The sequence below is a fragment of the Phoenix dactylifera genome, chromosome 11 (genome assembly GCF_009389715.1).
Source record: "Phoenix dactylifera cultivar Barhee BC4 chromosome 11, palm_55x_up_171113_PBpolish2nd_filt_p, whole genome shotgun sequence".
NCBI classification, from domain to species: Eukaryota; Viridiplantae; Streptophyta; class Magnoliopsida; order Arecales; family Arecaceae; genus Phoenix; species Phoenix dactylifera.
Genome location: NC_052402.1, coordinates 698,450 through 716,772, shown reverse-complemented (window position 1 = coordinate 716,772; position 18,323 = coordinate 698,450). Strand labels below are relative to the sequence as shown.

The 18,323-nt window shown below is 37.1% G+C and overlaps 1 protein-coding gene across 2 annotated transcripts; it reads right to left on the bottom strand.

Moving 5' to 3' along the window:
- Positions 1-4,670: 4,670 nt before the first annotated feature.
- LOC103708990 lies at positions 4,671-17,238 on the bottom strand. 2 transcript variants are annotated; one of them, XM_008794125.4, is made up of 16 exons: positions 16,862-17,238; positions 12,918-13,311; positions 12,644-12,821; positions 10,774-10,913; positions 10,430-10,677; positions 9,369-10,330; positions 9,164-9,264; positions 8,856-9,000; positions 8,324-8,392; positions 8,173-8,218; positions 7,669-8,057; positions 7,407-7,486; positions 7,166-7,301; positions 6,680-6,848; positions 5,507-5,589; positions 4,671-5,234 (listed from the first exon to the last, which is right to left on the bottom strand). In XM_008794125.4, the coding sequence occupies exons 1-16, from the start codon at positions 16,962-16,964 to the stop codon at positions 5,097-5,099; spliced, it is 3,381 nt and encodes a 1,126-aa protein (XP_008792347.2). In that variant the 5' UTR covers positions 16,965-17,238; the 3' UTR covers positions 4,671-5,096. The 2 variants fall into 2 exon arrangements, with proteins under 2 accessions (XP_008792347.2, XP_008792345.2); XM_008794123.4 differs by having other exon boundaries at positions 9,369-10,677.
- Positions 17,239-18,323: the final 1,085 nt, after the last annotated feature.

Genomic DNA, 18,323 nt, shown 5'->3' with positions numbered 1-18,323 from the left:
GAGGACAAGATATATTTTATGCATTGCATCATATAATATATCTAGAGTCGCGTATCTAGAGTGCTATGAGATTGTTGAGCGCCTCGTAAACTTCTGATCGGTGATGCAACTCATTTGGCGTGAACTGATTTATCATATAATGAGGGACTCCCCCCCTCTTTTTTATCCGAGTGCAAAGGTTTTGGTTATATACTTTAGATCCTGGCCTTGGCTTTGATAGCTTGTAGTGGTTGAATCAAGGTTCGCCGTACCGGTACCGAACCCCGTACCGGTGCCGCACTAGTATAGGCGTACCGATTGTCGGTACGGTACCGTACGCTCGGTACCGACCGTACCGACATTGGTGTACCGATACCGGTACCCATCGGTACGGGTACGGTACGCTCGGTACCGACCGGTACCGACCGGTACAGCGAACCTTGGGTTGAATTATATAGAGGCTGAAAACCAAAATTTCCTTCAATTTGGGCCCTTAGGATTTTATGTCAAGATTGTCCACTCAGCCATTTAATGCTGTTTGATTTGGCTTTTGAGTTAAAAAAAGCAGGTAAAGGGTTTTCCATTTCACCTTTTTCTCCCCCCCCCTCCTCATTCGACACACACTAAATGGGATTAATAATCACACTCCTATTTTTGGCTGGTCATTGTGGTCATTGTGCATGTAATGGGTGATGACCCATGTTCTAAGGCTTGGTGGCGTTATCTATCTCAAGATCAACCCAAGTAACTTATTCTGAGGATTTTTTGGGTGTGGATCCTGGGTTTCGATGCTTCGGACCAAGCCAGCTGTTTTGGCTCCGAAAATCTTGAAGTGACGTGTGGATATTCGATCGTCTATTCCCATGATGCCAAGCACGTGTCCCGGAGATGTTGGAAGCAGGTGGTCTTGCCATGGACGGCGGGCATAATTGCATGCAGACCATAAGAACATGGGGCATGTGTAATAATACTAATAATAGTAACGATACTAAAAATAGTAATATTATTAAAAATAGTAATGGTATGAAAAATAGTAATAGTACTAAAAATAGTAATAATAGTAATAATAGCAATAAAACCAAAATAGTACCAATACTAAAAATAGTAACAATACCAATGACAATAATGATCCTAATAATAATAATAATAGTGATAGTCCTAATAATAGTAATAATACAAATAATAGTAATAGTACTAATAATAGTAATACTCCTAATATTATTACAAATAATAGTAATAGTCCTAAACATAGTAATAGTACTAAAAATAGTAATAACATACTATTTTTAGTGCTATTACTAATAATAATAATAGTACTAATAATAGCAATAGTGATAATAATAGCAATAGTGCTAAAAATAGCAATATAGCAAAATTGCTAAAAATAGCAATATAGCAAAATTGCTAAAAATAGAAATATAACAAAATTGCTAAAAATAGCAATATAGCAATATTGCTAAAATAGCATTTTTGCTAAAAAAATAGCAATATTACTAAAAATAGTTTTTTTAGTAATATTACTAAAAATAGTAATAGTAACAATACTAATGATAGGAATGATACCAAAAATAGCAATGGTACCAAAAATGGTATTGGTTCCAATAATAGTAATGGTGCCAATAATAGTAATAGTGCTACTAGTACTAATAATAGTAATAATACTAATAATATTTATATATATGTGCGTGTCTATATATATATGTGTGTGTGTGTGTCTATATATATATATATAAAACAAGTAAGGAGTTTTCCATTTCACCTTTTTCTTATGACCGGCGATGCAGCTCATTTGGCGTGGATTGATTTATCATGTAATGAGGGACTTATCTCATTATATGATAATGACTTACCTCGAAGGCATGTTATGGTTTGCACAACAATATTCTGACACGATGGAAATCATGTAACAATAGCGGATGCCTAGTGCAACATTCATAGTCTATTTGTCACAATTCTTTGTTTTTTTTGTGGACGGAAAAGAAGGCTGAAGCCACTTAACTTCTATTGTGGTGGAAGAAAGAATTACAGAGAAGATAACAGGAGAACTAAAAGGAGGGATTGGGGGGAGACTATTCCTAATACAGCTTTCTTTGGTAAAATGAAGAAGTTTTTATCACAGAGAATGGACCCATCTGTAAAAAGATTTAATACAATACTCAAGACATGAATTGCTAGTAGGGGAAAATAAGCATGTTTCTCTCTTTCCAACATGTCCACATTAGCGCAGCACATAACTGATCAAAAGTTTCATGTATGGATCTTGCAATTCTTTATATCTGCAAAAAAGTGTTTGATCTACGATTTATGTCAAATTTGAAGTCAGTGTATACTTTTCTATTCGAAGTAGTATTTTGATGTAAAGGTTTAGAACAATATGTTATAATCTAGAGCTATTTCTTGGTAGATCTGTTGGAATGTAATTACTGTAATTCCGATATTCATCTATATTACATCATCCCCTAGATGACTATAGACTTAGCTCTTACGTCTTTTGTCAACTAGCAGAGCTTACAGGTGTAAATGATAGCAGGTACTGCAACAACTTCTTGTCTTCGACTGAACTGGGCTACATGATTATGAAGAGGCGATTATGAATGGCACTAAGAATGGTAATTAGATATGGGTTAGAAGGACCTTACGAGTAACACTAAGTGAGCAGAAAGGCAGGCAAGCCTTAATTGTTTTGTCCTTTTGTGAAATGGGCTAGAAATAGTCCTAATGAGGACAAATTTTTGACTTCCAAGTTAAAGGGTTTGAACAGGGTAATAGAAACCAAGAGAGGCTCAGATAGGAGGATTAGACCCTGTATGGGAGCCAGTGTAGGTAGGTCTGCAATGACTGGCACCAAGTAGATGGGACAATGGCCTTTTGGATTTTCTTCCTCCCTATTTGGTTTCAAATTTCTTTATATGCTCCAGATGGATGTCCGCACCGACCAGCGGATCCAATATGTTGTAGAAATAGTATTTGCTGACTACGTTCTTCTCACAGTATCTGAACATGGTGAATGTCATCCTTATGATTTACTTAAATGTCAGTAGCTGAAGAAAATGATGATCATATACTTTTTGCATATTGGATTGTCAGCATTAATAATATCGAATAGTTTAAGGTTATCTTATTGCATACTAGATTTCAAGATGCTCACCTTGCAGGTTTTTACAGTTAATAAATGACAAATGAAGAGTAATGTCCAGATATGCCCAGTTGTCCACTAAGAGGGAGATTTCATGCTGTACGGTTGGAAAAGGCATATATGATTATGGATTTTGGGATTTAGATTGTTGAAAGAAATGGTTATGAAAGATAAGTCATAAATGTTGTAGAAATGTGAGATGGGGAACATTGCATCTGAAGCGAGCATGAAATGTTTTTATCAGGAGGTGCATTATGTTGAAGAGCTATGTTCGAATTGATGTTGGTTGAATTTATTATTAGGGAAAAGTGGGTTTTGTATTTGTTTTACCATTTTTGCATGGTTCACCAAGGAGCTCTATAGTCATCTATTGGAATGGTGCTTAAGTAGTTGGGCAATCTTGATTAAGTAGAAGCAAGGACTGTTATATGTCTTCGTGTTTCATGTAACTTTTGGATCACTGAGTAGTAGATATAGAACATGGCTATTGTGGTGGCTTGCATTATTATCCCTGTAAAAACGGCTACACCAGTTTGATGGCTAAATTCGCCTCTCCCATGTGCATGACAAACAACATCAGGCTGTTGTTTATGAGCAATTCAAGCAGCTAGGGATTTGGGTTGAGATACAATCACGTTCCTTCCATCCATGTGAATATGGGGGATTGGGCGATGTAGTATTTTGGTACTCAAAAGAAGTTTGCTTGGGCGTCGGTAATTATTTTTCTGTATCCGCTAATAATTCTGAATTTTAGAAGATCTTAACAATGTGAAAGAAAATCTCTGATGATCTTGGTAGTATTGAGCGTGATAATGAGCAATTATAATTATGTATCTGAAATTCCTACATAAAACTGTAAACAATGTTTTAAAAATTAGCAGTAGCGGCTGCTGCCATGGCAGTGCCCTAATCAAATGGAGAGTGGGGAACAAAGCTGCAACGCTATGCCACCAAAGCTCCAACGCTGGAGATCCCCCACCAGAACTCTCACAGACAAACAAGCAGTAAATGTTAGCTTGCATGTAAGAAATGGTGTTTTGGAGAAACTTGACCTCCACTCCACCTAGGATCTATATAAAGAATAACAACTTTGGGTAGCTTGGTCTAACAAAGCCCTCGGATGGAGGATGACTGGATTTCGAATTCAAGGAGCTCTTACATGAAAGCGATGGATCTGTAGGCATAAGGCAGTCAAAAGGGGACAAATACTCACCCGGACGGTGCTTATAGCTCAGGGTTCTCTGCGAGCTGACTTCCCAAAGCTGCACAAATACTCGTGGTTGAGACACTAGTTTGGCTCTTGGCACATCATGTTGGTCATGATATCCTGTATCTAAATGCATGGAATATTTGACCTCAAGACTCTGATGCTACTGTATGAATTTATGAATTTTAAATTTATTTATGACTTCCATGCTTGATCTAGGACATCTATCCACCATTCCGATCTTTGTATTGAAACCTGGGTATAAACAGCCCTGCCACAACGCCAACGAACTTAGAATACACGCATAACGTGACGACTACATCATTGATTCACCAAAAAAGCCCAGTCTGGTATAAACAGATATACAAAACTGACAATTATCTCATTAAGATGCCTCGATACAATATTTCTCTGATTACAAAAAATCAAGTATAGAAAATCTGGGGGGGAAAGGGAAAAAAGAATCAACTGTACAAGTGGTATGCGAAGAAAAATATTGTAGCTTTCCATGGATAAAGACATACGACATGTTTATCCAATTGCAAAGAAACACGTTCGGACAGGCTAATGGGAGACCAAGCAAATCCCACAACAGATGGATATACTTCAAAGTCTTCAACCGATGGCACAAAAGCAACAACCCCATCTAGCCAGATTTTTGTAGTGGCAATGTTTTCTGGGTGAAGTAAATCTACCTCGCCCATGACCAGCCAGTGCAAGCAAAACCACATTCAGCAAGCTGGAATTATGAATCATAGTTTGATGCGAGCAGGTTCATCTATTGTCTTCAACTACTCTGAACTGCTCTTTTTCTTCGTGGCATTGCCTTACAAGATCATCAAGCTCAGGGAATGCAGATAAAAGAAGTAGCTCCAGAAGCTCAAATGCCAGCTGCTTCAGACAAACAGAGGACTGTACAGCAAAACATCAAATCAAACGGCTACAAACATGTCATTAAGCATCTCACAAACAAAGCATACTTTTCAAGAGTTTATGGCTGGTTAGCATTAGCTTTCGAGTTGGTGACAATTGCCACCAAGCCCTAAATTGGGCAACAAAATTCGTGAGAACAGTCAACCACAGCATGGATGAAGTAACATAGTTCCAAATATTATTAATCAAGTCGCAATTTGTTACCCAATAATGTTATAATCAAGGAACTCTAGTTTTTCAAAAAAAATTACCTGAAGGAAGAAATATATATCTTGAGCACAGCGCTCATACTCTTTTCGACCAACAATACTAACAAGAGCAACTGGTGCCTTGTCTGCACAAAATACAATGATAATATTAAATACTATGAAGATTAGATGGGAAACAATTCTGTTTACTGCATCAGGACCAGCAATTGTGAGAAAGTTTTAAGATAATCAAAATTTTTTCTGAGAACATATAAAATAATCGATATAATGATTGCATATTGCATTTTGACTGCATTCTATAAGAAGGATTCAGCTTGTCGAATATTTAAGATATCAGTTTTTCCAATTGTAAGCCATTGTTCTAGCAACAGTAACAAGTATTTCTCCACGGTATCCTCTTCAAGACTAGCATTTTTTTTCTCTGTTTATATTGTCCCACATTATACTAGTCACGTCAATTTATATAGCTATTAGCAGCATTTCGACATAATGACCTTTCATATGGAAAATGTCTCACATTCCAGTAGTATTACCGCCGAAACTCATAAAAGTGCATATAAAAAAATCTTTGTAGAACTCCATAGCAATTATCATCGTAAAAGTAAACCATTTCGTGTATACTAGAACTTAGAAGGAAAGCACACATTCGCAAAAAATGTCCAGGCTCTTTCAGTAAATGAATTTTCCAAAGATAAAACAAGAAGCATAACAAAGAGCATTTCTTGATATATTTGTGCAGTGACATAAGAACTTGAATCAGTTGAAGATCTATACGATCAATGCGAATTGGACATGTACAGAGAAACATAACCTCATTGATAACCTTAAGTGATAGACCTTGGCAACCTCAATAAATCCAGTTTCTAATATTACAGTTATGACGGGATCGGTTTTATGGGATAGGTATAAATCAAAAATTACAAGCCAACCTGACATGCAAACAGTTATTTGATAATGGAACGAGATGGCAAGACAAATGATAAGAGGCCTGTTATATTAATGAAAAGTAGATGTAAATACATCATTCCAGCAACTACAAAGAATATCATCCTCTAATTCATATTAAATCAGTCTCGAAAGTACAACCCTTTTGATATGCCTCAACACAAGAATTTAATTCTTTTCTTATTCTTCATCAAGAAAAAGGAGCCAAAGCAATATTTGTCAATAAAATGCAATAATCATTCAGAAGAATGAGTGGAAACACTGTCTCACCAATTATTAACTCATGGACAAATTTTGCACGACGAGCAGCTTCTAACTGTTGTTCAGAGGCGAGCAAGTTCTCTTTTATGCTATCTTTCTGAGATCCCGGTGAAGAAACTGGGGTGGGGCGTTTGTGTTTAGGATGTTTAGTTATGAAGATTCCATCAGGCCAGAGTATCTATTCCAGTAAAAGAAATCAAGCCACTATATTTAGCATAAAGTAAAAGAAGGAACAAATATATTAGCACATTCAAAATATATATAGTGGCTGATGACAAGCTTTAACTCAAATTAATTGAATACCATGTTTGTGTAAACTTAAAAGCAGATATGGAACAAACAGATTACAATACGTTATAATTCCAGCAATTGGGACATTCAATCATTATAATGATTATAAGCAACATGAACAGATACTTTAACTATAATATGTGCTACAAATTGTTTTACAGCATTGGATCTATGAATAGAATAGCAAATGGTTCCAGAGTTTACTTGTTCAACACGATTGATTGCAGAAGCAATTACTGCTCCCCTCCTGAGAAGCTGGATTTTCTCAATAAGCCAATCATCAAAAGCATCTCCCATTCCCAACTGTAATAACTGTTTTGCTACCCAAAATGTCTGACGCCTATGTTAGGGAGAGAGAGGATATCACTACCATTTTAAAATGGTTCATGTAGGATGCCATGAAAAACAAACTTATGTATTCTACTAACCATACAACTACACGTACCTGATCCAGCCTCCATCTTGAAGCTGAAAGATGACATCTACCAAATTCAATATGGGAACACTCAAATTTGGGGGCACCCACTGAATTAAAAGGAAAGGCATCATTAGTTCTATAGGGAAACTGTATATATAATAGAAACTTCACAGGATCCACAAGAAATATAATTTAGCATGAATATGAAAAGAAAAATGCACAAAAATAGAAGTTAGAAAATAGGCATGAGTCTTTATGTTGCAATTATATGGAAAATCATATAACCTACTTGAGTGGAAATAGATGAGTCTCCAGCAGCTTCAACAACTTCAGATGCCCCTTGCAGACTATCAGCTTCTGTTACTGCGACTTTCTTGGGCACATCAGATTTGCCAGAACAGGAGGCATTCTTCTGATGCCTGTTATCTGAATCACTCCCTGAACTATCCTGATACAGATTATTGCCTTTTTTGCTAGCACTAAATCCTGAACTTTGCTCCATGTTTCCCTTCTTCAATCGCGAACTATCTGATTCATTGTAGGTCTTATCCATCTGTGCAGCATCTTCTTTACTCCCATTACTTGAAATTTTTCCCTTACTATAAAACTGATCATTCACATCTTCGATTGAGCTGCCAACCTTTGCACTCTTCTCATATGCCTTATCATCTAGGTTAACTGCAAAACATATGGGAGCCAAGGGTTTAATTTAGTGAGAAAAGTTTTTTCCTAGGGTACCAAAAAGAAGATATGGATAAACAATGTGGTCCACATTTAAAGAATAAATGACCACCTGACAGTGTTTGGATAATAGAGAGGGAATCGGAGAACACGTATGTCTGCACTATACAGTAAATGTATTAGTAATTTCTTCTACCAAAAGGAAGTGAACAGATAGTCGTGGAAAAGAGAAGGATGACATTTGCATGAGACAAGGTACCAACCTGCGAATCAACACTGAGGAAATCCCAGACCTCTATAGACCCTGATATTGTCGGAAGCTGAAGAAGCTTCTGGGGAACAGAAAAAGATAGAAGTATTACTGAAATATTAGCAGCAATGTCCTAGCAAAATTATAAATGGGCCGAGAAGGAAAAAAAAAAATGTTCATAAGTTGGAGAGGAGTCATGAGCCATTGTTCTTGGATACATGCAGAAGGGACATGCAATGTAGTCAGGAGAGAAGATTCCATCTTTTCTTAACAAAGAAAAAGATTCCATTCATGCCAACAGCTTGGAACATGAGTCACCTCAACCACACCGACAAGTCTTCTAGGTTGTGGGAAGTTCTAACAACTATGATCTAGCAGTACCTTGTAAGTAAAATGCCATAAAGTTGCCAGCCACCCCCTCAACAAAAAACAAAGGTGGGGGAAAGCAAAGCATAGCAACATTATCTTATGGTCATGTGTATAGCTTGAATTAGTTTCCATATTTCTTGCTATTAACAAAGTATAACAGAAAATGAATATATCACCTTCAAATATATGTCAAGCAATCTACATCTTTCTTGGACAACAGGCACCTCTAGTCCTGATGATAGAAAATGTTTGCGTGGCAAGCTAAGATTATACTCAGGGAACTCTTTGAGGCGCCGATGTAGTTCCTCAAAATGGCGAAACCTAATAAAAGAAACTACACATCACAATCTATCAGAAAGAACAATATTTCTCATATAAATCAAGCAATGAAAACATGAAAGTCCTGTATACTGAGTTAGAACTCAAATTACATGATTATCAGAAGCGCATTGTAGTAAAATAATCTACAGGCTTGTCTGTATACCTTCTTTTGATAGACCAGCTATTGTTATTTGCATCAGTCACAGCAATAGAATAGACAGCAAATGCTCCTGAACCACTCTTCACAAAATTGGCCCCCAATACCTGTTTCAGAAAATCAGCCTAGATACATTAGTATCAGTATACCCACATTGAGAATTGAAGCACATCCCATGCAAACACAGGCTGGGGGCTCTGTCAGAGACTACCTCACATCTTAACTTCAGAAATGAATCTGCCAAGACATAATTTTCAGGATACTTCAGAGAATGACATGATCCAGATGTTGAAATGGATGATGCAGATGAAGAAGCAACAGATCCACTGTAAATTCTACCCAAGATCTCCACCTCCGGTTCATCACTCAATTCCTCTCCTTTTGAATCTTTATTAGATGCGTTTAGGATATCTTTGCCATCTCCCAACAAAAAAGATGTCCGTTCAACTTCCTGCCAGATTGGAGCCTTCTGATTTCTTGACCTTAACCTTTTTCTTCCTGATGAAGTCCTTGACGTCCTCGGATAGCAGACATGACCTTTACCACTCTTCTTTGCTTCACGGAATTCAGAAGTTTCAAGAGGATGTCTTATGTGTGAAACAGCAGCATTTCTTTTATTTTTGCTCTCCCAGACTCTGGTTCCAGGAGAATCAAGACCTGTCACATTATTGTTTTCATCATCTTCAGTCGGATAAGAGCTCTCCGTTTCTAGTTCGTCCTCTTCCTCATCAAAGTTTTCCGTCATTTCTTGCTTTGATGGTATCTGATGATAATTTGAACCATCACAATTATCACTCTGGATATGCAAGCTTTCTACCCGACACTGATCCTCATGTTGGAAGGAAGCAGTGATTCTCTTAGACATATCAGTATTTGGTGTTTTATAGGTATTGGATGGCACAGCAGAATGATGTAAAGTATTGGTAATCCCTAGAGATGCATTTTGTGCAACTTGTTTTGCAACCTGATTTGTAGCTTCCTTCTTTCTGTAATTTCGTCCTTTTGACCACATATTCTCAAAATGTTCTGGTGCAAGAGCTTGAGTCTTTCTACGGGAAATAATATCCAACATCCGTGCCCATTCGCTTCCAGAGTTAGCAGCCGCAATTTTCTTGCCATCATTATTTCTGGATTCTGAAGGAACAGTACTATTTGAATTTAATTTCTGGGTATCTGTAGACATGTAATTTGGTCTGAGATAATTGCCTATAGCTACACTTTTTGCATCTCGAATGCCTAATGAATTAGAACAAGAATTATTTGGATTCTTACGAAAATGCATCCCATTAGCATTTCTTTTAGTCTCTTCATCTAGATTGGCTTTGGGATGGTCATGCCTAAACTGCACAAGTTCAACCCCAACACTCGAGTGATCCAGGAATCCAGAAAATTGATCCGCTGACAGTGTTGGAGACACATTTGGCTTGACTAGGGGTGCCGCTTCTGCTGATAGTGTAACTCCTTTATTAGGCTTGTTCCCATAAGAGAGAACCAAAGCTTCAATCTTTTCATTGATAAGCCTGAGATGCAAATTGAAATTTGAAGCCACAAACTAACAACAGATAAATGCAGCAGAACATCAAGAAAGTAATACAAACTGAAAAACAAGTGACTACCTCGGGTTAGCTAAGTTCAAAATTGGCCTAATAACTGTACAAGCAAGAAGCTCTCTGACTGTATGTCGAAAGAAAGAGCATTGTAGGTCTTCAGGCTTGAAAACTAAAGACATGAGACCATTCATCAAATACTGCAAAACCTGGGACATTTGAATGAGAAATGAATCAGAAGTAATTTTATGGATTGACTTAAAAAAGTATATTTGGTGGTATTAGTTAATCTTCTTTTGAATGAAAAATTAATTCATAAACCAAAAATAGGGCACACAAGGGGGTGGGGATGTGGGGGGGGGGGGTTGGGGGTGTGTGCGGCGAGGAGTTGTAACAAAGAACTTGGTGAGACAAAGAGGGTAACAAAGAACTAAACAGCTAAAAAGAACAAATGGTGGAAAAGATTCAAGAAATTCCTAAAATCCAAAAATGACATTTAAAACCTACTAGAACCAAAGAAAAATGGACATATTCACAAGAGACTTTAATAGGCTAAGAAATTCAAGGTGATCGTTAGAAGTCATGAAGGCAAGAGGAAGTTGAACAAGGACTCCAACTCATATTGAAGCAAAAGAAAAGTATAATAAGCCCAAAAGCCACATAAAAAAATTCAGAAAAAATGAAGTGATATTTTAGATTAAACCATAGGATCCATTTAGGGCGTGTTTAGATGATTGGGTTGAAAATCCTTTAGGATTCATTGGTTGGGCTAGTACAACCAGCAAGATTATAGAATTTAGGGTAGGTTGGACCTATATTCATAAATACTCAGGAACAGCTTTTGAATGGCCAACTCGAATCCCATAGGAAAAAAAAAAAGACCTCGGCCCACTCCAAAGATATTCCTCGGTATTTATGAATATAGGCATACCAGCCTGTAATCCTATGATCTTGCTGGTTGTATTGGTCCAGCCCATGAATCCTATAGGATTTTCAGCCCAATCATCTAAACAGGCCCTTAAAGAGATTTTGGTGGTCTATCATAAAAATCAAATTTCAATGACTTCAATTTGAACTTTGACAAACAATGCTATTAACAGGTAATGGACCGAGCTCTTTGGAATGAACATAAGAAAACCTGTGGAACTATAACGAACATAAGAAAGAGCTGGAACTATTCAGAGTAAAAAGATGAGGTTGGTTAGAACCAACATCCTAGAAATGGTTAGAGCTCCTGTTATGCCGATAGAGAACAGGGTGACGAACCCACAAGTTCAACCTTGTTAAACTTATGATGTGAAAGTCTCGAACCAACCTTCTCTAATTTATATAATTTCGCATTCTGAAAGGCCATAAGAAATCAAATGAACATGTATGCATGCAACCAATATCTCCAACTAGAACTATCTCAAACCACTAATATTTGCAAAACCATAATCATTTCGCTTTTAAGATGAATACAATAAGTCATACAAATAATTTTTGAGTAGTATGATAACAGTTAAAGCAGAGAAAAAAATGAGAAAAACTTCCAAATAGTGCGATAAATAAGAAAAGTAAATATAAACCAAATATGACTCTTTTTCCCTTTTTTTTCGGAGGGGAGGGGGGAGAGTGGTGGTGGTGTTGGTTAAGCCACTAAACATATATGGGCAAGAATAAAAAGAAGCATCTGATTGTCATTTAATGAATCTCGTGAAAGCACAGACCCACAATGATATAATAAAATCATGAAATATAAAGTAGGATAGTTTTGATAATAACAAATGTCACATTCATGCAGCAGTAAATTGAATATATGAATAAAGTTGGCGATACATATATGCATGCTAGCTTGCATATTTATATATATATATATATATAGAGAGAGAGAGAGAGAGAGAAACAGATATACATATACATAACATACAAAGGTTGTATGTTCAGGAGTAGCAACAACCTTGTGCTCAGCTTCAACAGAAAATAGAGCGGGATGCAACTTGTTATCTGCCAACAGGACTTGTTTCAGTTGTGTATCTTGGTGATCCATGGGGAGCTTTAAAAATTCCTGCTTCCCAATCTTCGCCTGGCAAAGACGGTAAAGCTCCAAGTGATTGCAAATGAGGCTAATAACATCCCTGCAATAAATCATACAGCTTTCATAAAAGAAAGAGAATATTTCCAGAGATATCATTATCAAATATAATATATAAGGGAATCTAAAAATTCAAAACCTGGTAAGAAGATTGATAAGATTTATATCTCTTGCACGACTTGATATTTCTCCTAGGGCACCGTTAATAATTTTGACCAAGTCTTCTGGCCCATCCCTGTCAGGCGTTATACGGCAGTACCAGAGATCTGTCACCCACTCAGAGACTAGGTGTCTTGAAAATTGATCAATTGCTTCCTCGGCAGCAGGAGAATTCACCTTTGTTCTCCAATCTGTCTTTTCAGGTGGAAACTTGAGAAGTTCAACAGATCTCTTCCGAGTAGATGGGTCAACCAATAATTGTTTGTTAGATGTTGTGGTCCTTCTTCGAACATCGAGATCAAGTGATATGTAACGAAAAAACATTATCAAGGCAGCAGCAGCAGGCAAGTTAACCCAAACCGAGGAGCTCGTCACTGATAAGTGATTATGTTCACAGTTAGATAATATATGGCTCATAAGCAAGGAAAAAGAAGAACAAATTGAAATTGCAGTGCATATTTCTACAGATAAGTGTGGCTTTGTGCTTTATAGACCCTCAAAATATTGCATTTGTGTTCACAAGAGGAAAATATGTGGATGATTTTAGCACTTTTAATGCAAAAAAGAAAGAAGTAAAAAGTCATTTTTTGGAACTAATAATAAATTTTAAAATAAAAAAAGTAGCAGGATACCATATGTGACATCCACAGAAGAAGAAAGTATGCAACAGTTTATCTTATAATATATTCATTTCTTTAGGAAGGAGTTATCAGAACAACGTTATTTCAAATTAAATTATTTACACAACTTTCTATTCTTATGCATTTTTTAAAAAAAAATCAAGATTGAAAATAATACATGACAGATTACAGAGAAATGGTCATCCGAAAAACAATAACAAGGGACGGAATTGAATGTAATTAGCACCAAAATAAGTTAAACAGAAATCAAATGTCCACAATATGGCAGAACTTTTTTGTACACAACGTTATGTGGTCATGGATGTAAATCATGCTGCTAATGATAGTGAAGGAAAACTTTGGCATGGAATGGGAGCAGATGGGATTGGTTGAGGTGATCAAGATATTTCATGCTCATACAAAAACATGCTAGGGGCTTAAGGAAGGTTATACGCCTTGAACTAGACAACCGGGCATCACAGGATCTCTGAGTGGATAAGATAAAGGGCAAGGAATGGTATCAGACACCCCATTTTTTTTTTTTGCACGAGATTCAAGGGATTCTTGCAACTTTATTGAGATACAACTTTGCTCTTTGCTTTCATGCAATATTATTTTCTTCAAAAATTGTATTTGCTTATTTTGGCTCTTGTACTAGAAGAAAGAGGGAATGGTAAAAATAGACCATATGGCTCCATCAAATGCTTGCACTCTTCAGCACAGGTATATGCTCCTACCTATAATGTTGTACGAGATTAAAATCAAATGAATGGTGGATGCAGGCATTTAAGATCGCAGTCATGCCCCTTCTGCCATGATAGCCTCAAGAGAGTAAACTCAGGTGATTTATGGGTATTTACCAATAGCAGTGATATTGTTGACATTGCGACAATATCAAGAGAGAATATGAGGCACCTTTTCATGTATGTAGATCAGTTGCCTCGGGTTATCCCAGATTCTGTTTTAGATGCCTATGATTCTCATGTGAAGTGACCTGCTTGGCAGTCTTATGGCTCCTTGTTATAGACAGCTGATTGATTTATCCCCATTAATGAGAATTGCTAAGTTGGAAAATAGAAGGATGGCTGTGCTATGACAGAAACAGAACTATATAAGAAACAAATAAAAATAGCTTCCACTTTTTAAAAGATTTCATCCTTCACATAGGGAATGATATTAACTTGTCAAAGTGTCTCTTGACTGCAAGAAAACTATGTGACTATGTCACAGTGTAATAGAGAAATCTTAAAGAGTGCCACAGAGCATGGTAATATCCAGGTGTGGTAGGCACTGGCCTGACAAAGAAAAATTCCAAATTTTAATCATCATGGGCAGCAAACCTATACCTAGGTCCAACACAACATCCATTGGTTCCTAAATTCCCATCAAGGGCCAACACATGGTATCCAGGCAAGGTCGCCCAAAATAGAAAGCAGACAAACTTCACGAGCTTTTAAGAATTTCACCCTATTGGTGTACTTTTGCTGCATATCCATGCAAACTGCTACAATTATAAGTTTATAATATAATGGAATAATACTTCTTCTTTCTTTGCACAATAATGGCTAGTTTTTAGCTATAAATGGAGCATGCATTCAAGCTTACAGTGTTCCATTTTTCTGAGGAAAAGCCAAAAGATTCATAAAAAGCTGGATGTATAGAGAACAAGAAGGCTAACGTGCCCTCAACAAAAGACTGCAGGAATGAGGATGATTGGTGACTCTAGAAACAAGGAAAGCAAATAAACAGTAATGGTGGTAGGAACAACAACAAAAAAAACAAATTCAAGAACAATTAGCCCATGAGATAATGAGTGTAGACTGATCCAGCATTTTGAAGGGGAGAGAGGCTTGGATGAAATCATACATAGCTATATCAGATCAGAGTTGCTGTTGGTTAAGTTTAACCGTAATCATGGACACACCATAAGGAAGAACCTGAATCAGTTGTTTAAAATGGCCCACTACATGAAGACTTTGTTGTTTGGTCGAGGAAAAAGTTTGAGGTGCTTGGAGTTCATAGAGAGCATAATGGTGGATCAGCTTATTATTTTTCATGTTTAATCCATATGGGAATTTTAGGTGACATGCAACTTTGTACATCACTACATTCCATGCGACTTGGAGTTGGTCATGTGAGTTTTAATTAAACAAGCCATGCTTCGAGTAGAAAATCGTCTTAAAAAATATAATTTACTTTCCAGAATTATGTTTGCAAAGTTTTAGTTTAATTATTATCTGGGCTTAGTTGTTAATGTCTTGACAATGTACTGAATATATTTTAGTTCATAAATCCAAAATAGATAAATTTTAAAAATGGTTCCTCTTTCGCTAATCTCTGATCATGATGACTTTCATGCTTACTGATAACTCCAGACTCCAACTCTAGGTGAAAGCTCCAAGATCCCATATGCAGTAAAGACTCCATTATACATATCCCTCTGCTAGTTAATGTGCACGTTTCTCTATTTTTCTGCATTGCTTCTTGCAACTTCGATGGAAATTTCTACAATCTTTTCTCCAGAGTTTACTAGATACTTTAGTTGCTAAAATCAGCTGAGAGATCAACCCAAGATAAGCTTTCCCATCATCTAAAACCTTCTTAATGCCAAATCTACCTTACTTTAGTCCCTTGTAACCAAGTAAGAACTGATTCAGCTTTAATAACATGTAATGTCAAAATCAAGATAATTCTCAACCTAGTCTTCTCTTTCCCATCATATACTAACAATATTATGCCCTTAATCCCAAATGCACATTACACGATACCCTGCCTCGAATTATATCTTTATCACTGTGTAAAGATAATACCATTTAATTTGCAATAGATGAGTCTGGAAACAGTATTGAACTAATTCAGTGGCACTGGATACTCTTGGAATAATTCATCTGATAATGTTGCAACTAGAGTAATAATTCCAAGAAAGACTGCTCAAGTGAAATTCATTTAAGTAAATAAAACAAAGGAAGCTACTTTAAAAAAAATAATAGTAAAGTAAAAGAAAAAAAAAGAACCAATTTTTGTATTTTACAGCCAACTCCTAGTCACAGAATAAAAACTATGAAGAAGATAGTCGAATCTAAACAGTTCATCCCGAATCAGCGATAAATCACCGCCATCCAGAACCAGACCTTTGTTACCTGAATCTATCGATCTGTATACAAACCTCGAGAAAGAATCATAAGAAAACCGAATTTCCCCACATGGGCTGTATTCCGAGAAGCAACACCAATAAAAACGCAAGAAAACCAACCAAAAAGCCGAAAGCAAGCATCAAGCACAATAAACTGGGTAAGGGACTAACAAGACATAAGATAGGAGAGGCCGAAGACGCATATGAGGAGCAGCACGATGCGCTTCTTGGCCTCCTCCGCCAAGTCACGCACGGTCTTCCGTCCCGTACTCATCTCCGGCGCCCCCTTCCCCCCTCCGATTCGATCAAATCCCCACCAAATCGCAGCCGGAGGCGATCAAAAGCTTCGATCAAACCCCACAAACGAGCTATCAATCGTCTCCTCTTCCTCTCCCATCAAGAACTGGGGAGGCGATGGAATCGAACCCCGAGAAGAGGACGGAGGTGATCGGATTCAGGAGTTGCAATGACTTCAAGAAACGAGAGGAGACGAAGTCCCAACTGCTGGTATTTCTCTCGCTTCGGCAGCCTTCCCCTCTCCCCTTCCTTCCTCCCCGTTTTGTGCGGTCGTGGGAGCCAAATGACGAAACAGTCCTTGATCGAATCCCGAATTACGCCCCTTTTTCCAAAAGAGTTTCTTGATTTTCTTCTTCGTAAAGGAAGTGCCGGACGCCGAAAGCAGACCAAGCATTGTGACTCGAAACGTTGGTCGATTTCATTCACCCCTAAAAGAGAGAGTTGAAAAGGATGGTTGTTGCGTGGGTGCCGAAGGAATTGGTCGGCTGTCAAGTGGTTGGTCGGCTCTAACATTCAACAACCGCCGGCCCGAGCTGTACCCTATACCCTATCACGTTTTTTCTTCGCGCGAGTTTGTGTCGTATGCTATACAATGTATAGCTGAGTTCATCTTGTCCTTTAAAACTTGTGATCCTCAGGTGTGGCCGAGGGGATAACAGTCGACCAAATAAATAATTAAAATTTATAATAGAGTTTGTAAATAATATGCTGAGTTGCGCAGGACTTTTACTTGTTGGATGAGCACCCAGAGCACAGCAATGCATATGAGAAAATAGATGGATATTGTGATGATCTCCAAAACTTATTTGTTTTTTTTTTCTTAAATTACTTTTACTTTTTTTTTATAAATAAAAGATTGTTAAATTGATCAATCTCGGAGGAAAAAAAAAAACAATGTGCTTTAGATATGTTTTTGATAAATCATGACATACAACTCAGCCGATACACTCTCATTTTTGTTTCTTTACCTAAAGATGGTATGCCAGACCAATAAAATTGTATTTTCTGGAGATGTATACAGAGGAAAATTATCTCTTTTCGTGTTCTTTAAATCTTTGACATATCCTCGCTTTTTAGCTTCTTGAGTAGATGTCCTTGATGATTTTCAATCAAGCCCTTCATTTGTGATTATATGGACTGATCTCTGGTCTTAGTATGTCGTGCACCTATATCATGTAAGCCTGTGAATATATGTATATATATAAAATAAATCCACTTCTTGTAACACCCACATGCTCTTCATTGACATGCAACTAAAATCTCTATAATTCACATGCATTGACAAGTAGCATGTATACGTGTTTTGTCAAATATAATTATCTCGAGTATCATTGGA

What these genes read in the sequence shown, in the direction of transcription:
- LOC103708990 (XM_008794123.4), bottom strand. Translation starts at nt 16,964, where the DNA reads ATGAGTACGGGACGGAAGACCGTGCGTGACTTGGCGGAGGAGGCCAAG. An exon ending in TTGAACTTAGCTAACCCGAG is followed by an intron (nt 10,678 to 10,773) that starts GTAGTCACTTGT and finishes TTTGCATCTCAG; the next exon opens with GCTTATCAATGAAAAGATTG. An exon ending in TGCTTGACATATATTTGAAG is followed by an intron (nt 8,393 to 8,855) that starts GTGATATATTCA and finishes TCTGTTCCCCAG; the next exon opens with AAGCTTCTTCAGCTTCCGAC.